This window comes from Terrapene carolina, unplaced genomic scaffold, assembly GCF_002925995.2.
Source record: "Terrapene carolina triunguis isolate 2854851 unplaced genomic scaffold, T_m_triunguis-2.0 Scaffold24, whole genome shotgun sequence".
Classification (NCBI taxonomy): Eukaryota; Metazoa; Chordata; order Testudines; family Emydidae; genus Terrapene; species Terrapene triunguis.
Window position 1 is genome coordinate 712,366 of NW_020664375.1, and position 5,561 is coordinate 717,926.

Genomic DNA, 5,561 nt, shown 5'->3' on the forward strand with positions numbered 1-5,561 from the left:
GCCAACGGACCCTTTGAAGTCCGCCTCGAGCCCCTCAGGCGGTGACAAGGTCATCTGCTAGTATGGTAGTATGCTACCATAGCTTGATGTTTTTCATCTGTTCATCCCAGTAACTTGAATATGAATGTTACAAGGTGTGGGCTCATGTCCAGAAAAATTAGTTTTTGACTTGCTAGTTGTAGTGTGTGACTTGTACGCTAGCTTGTCGTTTTTCATCTGTTCTTCCCAGTAACTTGAATATGACTATTACAAGGCGTGGGCTCATGTCCAGAAAAAAATAGTTTTTGACTTGCTAGTGCTTCCTTGCAGTGGACAGACCGTTTGTTGCTGTGGTTGAGGTGGCACCGGAAAATTCATGGTGGCTTTTGTACGTTGGCTAGGAGTCGGAGAGGAAAATGTCTTAGTTTAATTTGGCAGCTGTTTTTCTGGGTGTGCATTCTCTGCAAGTGCTTTAGTTAGCTGTGCTTCTTTTCTGCCTGTGGCCAGGTGTGCATTAGGTGTGTGTGTGCCTTAGGAGTGATCCTGTGCGCACTATCTGTGCATGCATTAGGCGTGCTCCCGACTTTGCAGAAACGCAGGAGGTGTTTGCAGTACAAGGGCGGGACCAGTCTCCCTGCGAGCCAAGGCGTTGGACTCTCCCATGCCGGGACGTCTGTGACACAGCGGCTGAGGCATTACGCCAGGTCTGCGCGGGGCAGGAATCGATGCCCACTGTTGGCCCCCGCCCCGTGTTGTGGTTGATCAGTTGTCAAGGTAACGCTCCACGGCACTCTCCCTCTGTCCCACGTGTCCCTTCAGCGGCCGCTTCTGTTACCACGGTCGCCAGAGAGAGACAGGGAGCGGGGTGTTGTTTCTGATTGGCTACCGCCGAATCTTGCTCATTAGCATATGCCGGCGGAGCCTGGCTACTGGAACGCGAGCCGATTGGCTGAGGCTGGAGGTGAGGCTGTGGGGTGATCCCGGGCCCGGCACTGCCCGCTAACTCGCCGGACGCGGGCACGGAGACAGATAGGGCGGGGCCGCGTGCGCGCCTGTTGCCCGACCGCTCCTTTCCTGGGGGAAGGGGGGAGGATTGGGCTGCGTGTCGCGCGCCTGGCCTAAAATGCCCTTCCTCCAGCGGCGCCTGCTGCAGCCGGGCTGGGGGAAGGGCCGTGCACGTGCTCGCGGTGTAGCCTGCTCTGGTTGCAGCCGCGGCTGGGGCAGCGCAGCGGCGAGGCTGCCCAGCTGGGATAGGACAACGCAAAGGAAGCCGGGCTATTGCTGGACAGATTGGCTGCAAATGCGCAGCGCTGCTGCTACAGCAAGGGGCTTGATGGGGGAAGGGAGGCAGGAGCCGGGCAATGTGTCGTATCAGGCGGGAGGGAGGCCTGGTCTCGGTGTGCACAGCGGCGCATTGTAATGCTCTGCCTTCTGCCCTCGCTGCTGGGCAGTGCTCCCTGACCAGCATGCCAATGTCAGCCAGTCCGCTCAGGGCACAGCTGGGCAGCGCGCCTCCCGGCCGTCGCTTCTGTTGGGCGAAGGCCGACAGCAGGTCGAGTGAGACCGGTTTAACAAGGACTACATTCCTGCCCGGCATGAGTAAACCGTGTCCGCCCCGGCTAATTACCCCCTCCGCATGCGTGGGGTCAGAGCGCCGGCTGCGCACCAGAACCGGAAAAGAGTTTGTGTGTGCACCCGGCGGGGCTGCTGATTCGCTCTCCCTTCCGTTTAGAGCGCAACGCGAGGAATCGCATTCGCTGTGAAGTCCCTTCTAAGGCAGCAGCATGCGGGGCCGGCATGTTACTTTGGGGCGTGCCTGGCTATGCAGCTAAGGCGGGCAAAACCATCTATTCGCTCGCTAAGATATATGAGACCTACCCGTTGCGATCCCCCTCCCCCACAATGCAGCAGAGCCGTGCCACATCATCACCCGTGCCAAATACAGTCCCAACAGGCACGTTACAACCTGCTGCTGCAGACACATACCGAGGTGCAAACATACATATTGGGCAGTGGGAAAGAGGTTTAAAACTGGGTCTGTTCCAGTCTCCCTGTTTTTGGATTATGGTCCGCGGAGCGAAAGACAGTTTAAAGCTGGGCGCTTTACAGTCTCCCTTTCTCTGGGCTTTAGGGGGGTGGAGGAAACCAATTTAAAGCTGGGTGTAACAGTCTGTCTCTCTGGGCATGGGGAGGATTTGCTGTATTACACAATTCAGTTCTTTCTTGGACCAACGTATACAAGTATCGCTAAAGCACAATATCACATATCTGTCTGAAGTCGATATTGTCTCTAGAGAGGGGCTCTCTATCCATCCACCCAGCATATATAAAGGGCTTATCTGCAGAGTAGCTAAATGGTGTACGTAAAAAAAAGGCTGGGTGTGTTAATCTTTGTCTGGAGTTGGGGGGGGGGGGGCGGGAATTTGAAGATTGAGGTGGGTGGATTTTCCGCCTTTAGGGGTCTGGGGAGGAGAAGTAAAATTGATTTGTTAGAGCAGGAGGATTAGGATGGTTTGGGGAGTGCTGTGTTCCTGCTGACTGGGCGTGGAATTCCATCCAGGCTGACTGTGTTAGGGGTTTTCCTCCTGTGGGTTGGTGGCAGCTGGCGTAAGGTATGTTACACTCTATCCCTGTGTGAGCATGGAGGAGGAGGATTGTGCTCTATTAAATTGGTTCCCTCTGGGAACCAGAGGGAGTTTTCTTTTTTTTCCAATGCCAGACCTCTCCTGCTGGGATGCTTGGTGTACTTACTGGAACTACCTCTCTGACAGTTGCCCGAGGTTTCTGCCTCCTGGGCTTACATTGCCACTGTTTGCATTGCTTACCCGGCCGCTACGGAACTGTGATTCAGCGAGAGAGTCAACATTCCACTCCGCGCTGTGTCCTGCTCTCCACATCGACTCCTACGGGATTGAGTCAGGAGCGGCTGGTCTATACATAGGCATGGATGGATGTGGCTATAGATAACAAACCGATCCAATCAGGAGGAAACAGGACCAAGTTCGGCCCTGATGCAAATAGGTGCAGGGGAGTTGCGCACCTCCGGGTAGCTGCTCCTTTCGAGTCACCGGCCGGGATGTAGAGTGATGGGTGGGATGCGCTGTAGCAGGAGCTGGTACCTCGCCCGCCCGGCTTCGCTCCCGCAGCCACTGGCTCTGGCAGGCTCCGCCTCCGGGTGCGCGCTGCGCCCTCCCCTTACGGGTGTCAGGCGAGAGGCGGAGCCGCCTTCCAGTCCCTTGTATCAGGAGCCGGTGTTACTCGCGGTCACTCAGAGCCGCCTTTATCTTGCTCCACTGCAAGGGGGTGGCACTTGGGAACACCTTATTTTACCGTACACGCTATAAATACACCACCTGGAATGGGAGCAGGGCTACCGGCCGCAGCGGGACACAGTGACGCACGGACACCCGGACACCAGCAGCAGCCAGATCCAGAGAGCCGGCAGTGAGGCTCGACTCAACAGGACATTGGTGGGTGTGGGCTGCCTGCGGCGTCCCCCTGATCTGAGCGGGTGATGGGGTGAATGGCAGTGGGAGCTCCCAAGGCGGCTTGCATGGATCTGTGGCCGTGTCACGCTCATAGGGGGCTCTTTTAACTTATTCACGCTGCAAGGAGTTGTGTTTCTGCCATCAGAGGCGCTCCCTTTGCCGTCCCCATCCCCCAGCCTCATGCTTTGAGCCGTGGGGTGTGGACTGGAAGAAGTTGCCCTTGCATCTTCTGAATGAGAAATCGAAAAGCAGCTCGGTTTCCTCCGTTAGCTGCTGGCTTTGGTGATGATGCACTGACAGAGGATGCCGCGAGATATTGGGCAGGGGGGCCACCGAGAGAGGTTGAGGTCAGAGAAGATTTGCAGAGAGAGGTCGGGAGATATGAGGGAGAGGGAACGGAGGGCTTGGCGTTGGAAGGTGCAGGGGTGCACGGATAGAGGAGTTAGGAGGAAAGATCGGAGGCAAAGTCCAGAGCGGGGTTGGGATTAAAATGGGGAGCTGAAGGGGACTGGGGTGAGGAAGGAGTTTGCTGAGGGCTAGGGGGAGAAAAAGGTGAAGCTCTGGGAGAGGGTTATGGGTAGGAAGGAGAAGTACTGATAACTGTGGGTTAGCGCATGGCGCAAAATGCCCTCCATCTAAACACCATCTATCCTTCTCTATTCCAGCAAACCGCCCCTGAGCGTTGCAGCGAGCAAACGGGGGGGAGGCTTTGGAGATACAAGGCCTGGCTCCTGGTGGCCCTTGCAAGGAGATTTGGTGGGGCAGAAGAAGGAACCGGCTGCTGTGTCCGTGCTCCCCAGGCACCCGGTGATCACTGGCATTGCACCCCACCCATCTGCCAACATGATGCAGATCTGCGACTCCTACAGCCAGAAACACTCCCTTTTTAACGCCATGAACCGCTTCATCGGGGCCGTCAACAACATGGACCAGACGGTGATGGTGCCCAGCCTGCTGCGGGACGTGCCGCTGCTGCTGGAGGAGCTGGACTCGGGGGGCGGCTGCGGGGAAGGGGACCCCCAGTTGTCGCCGGGGGACGCCGGCGCCTTCTTCTCCCGCAGGGACATGTACAGCCATTACCTGCTGCTCAAGTCCATCCGCAACGACATCGAGTGGGGGGTGCTGCAGCAGGGCGCCGAGGAGGCTAGCCGGAAGAAGGACAAGCTGAGCGGGGACATTAGCCGGGGCCTCCCGGAGGCCGCGGTGGAGGAGGAGGATCTGGAGAAGCAATTTCACTATCACCTGAGCGGACTCCACACGGTGCTCTCCAAACTCACCCGCAAGGCCAACGTGCTCACCAACAGATACAAGCAGGAGATCGGCTTCAGCAACTGGGGGCACTGAGCCAGGGCAGGGCTTGGCATGGGGGGGGGGGGTGCCGCCGAGCAAGGGATCCCTATCTGCGGGGGACGGGGAAGAGGGGCTCTGGGGAACGCGTCCGAGGACGAGGAGCATGTGTGTGCAGGTGCAAATGGAGGGGATGAGCATGGGATGGGCATGGAGGGGGAGCGAGTGTGTGACAATGGAAGCGGGTGGGGGCGCGTGCCAGAGGGGGAATGAATGAATGACTGCGACCGTGGAGGAGGGGTGCAGGGGGAGGGGCAGACCTGTGTGTGTGTGTGTGTGTGTGTGTGTGCGCGCGCGGCTGGGGCGGGTGGACGTTCAAGCAGGAGGGGGAGGGGACCATGACGCATGGCGGGCACATCCTGCCCGGGTGTGCGAGCAGCTGTGCGCTGCACGGCGGCGGGGATCTTTGCCTACGCAGCAGCAGCAGCAGCAAAGCGGCGTGTGTGTATCAAGTTTCCTAGACTGGGAGCTTAGCATGAATGACGGAGGGTGGCCGAGGCCAGTTACTGACAGCGTGTGGTGGCGGAGGCGGCCGTCCTCCTAGTGGAGACTGCATCACTTCTTTCTTTCCTGTTTTGCACTACTTTTATAACAATAAAAGACGTGTATATAATGTGTAAGATTTCTTTGCATGCTCATAGAATTGCAGTCCTCTTATTTTTTACCAACGCACAAACAGAGAAAGGTGTACATTAATCAATATTAGTTCATTCGATTTTATGTTCTGTCCAGGGTGAGCAGTTATTG

The 5,561-nt window shown here is 57.3% G+C and overlaps 1 protein-coding gene across 2 annotated transcripts; it reads left to right on the forward strand.

Moving 5' to 3' along the window:
- Window positions 1-3,107: 3,107 nt before the first annotated feature.
- LOC112104199 (mid1-interacting protein 1) lies at window positions 3,108-4,823 on the forward strand. Of its 2 annotated transcripts, none has more exons than XM_024196373.3 (2): window positions 3,108-3,449; window positions 4,133-4,823. In XM_024196373.3, exon 2 carries the CDS (start codon window positions 4,311-4,313, stop codon window positions 4,809-4,811), a length of 501 nt encoding a protein of 166 aa, XP_024052141.2. In that variant the 5' UTR covers window positions 3,108-3,449; window positions 4,133-4,310; the 3' UTR covers window positions 4,812-4,823. The 2 variants fall into 2 exon arrangements, with proteins under 2 accessions (XP_024052141.2, XP_024052143.2); XM_024196375.3 differs by lacking the exon at window positions 3,108-3,449 and adding an exon at window positions 3,681-3,749.
- Window positions 4,824-5,561: the final 738 nt, after the last annotated feature.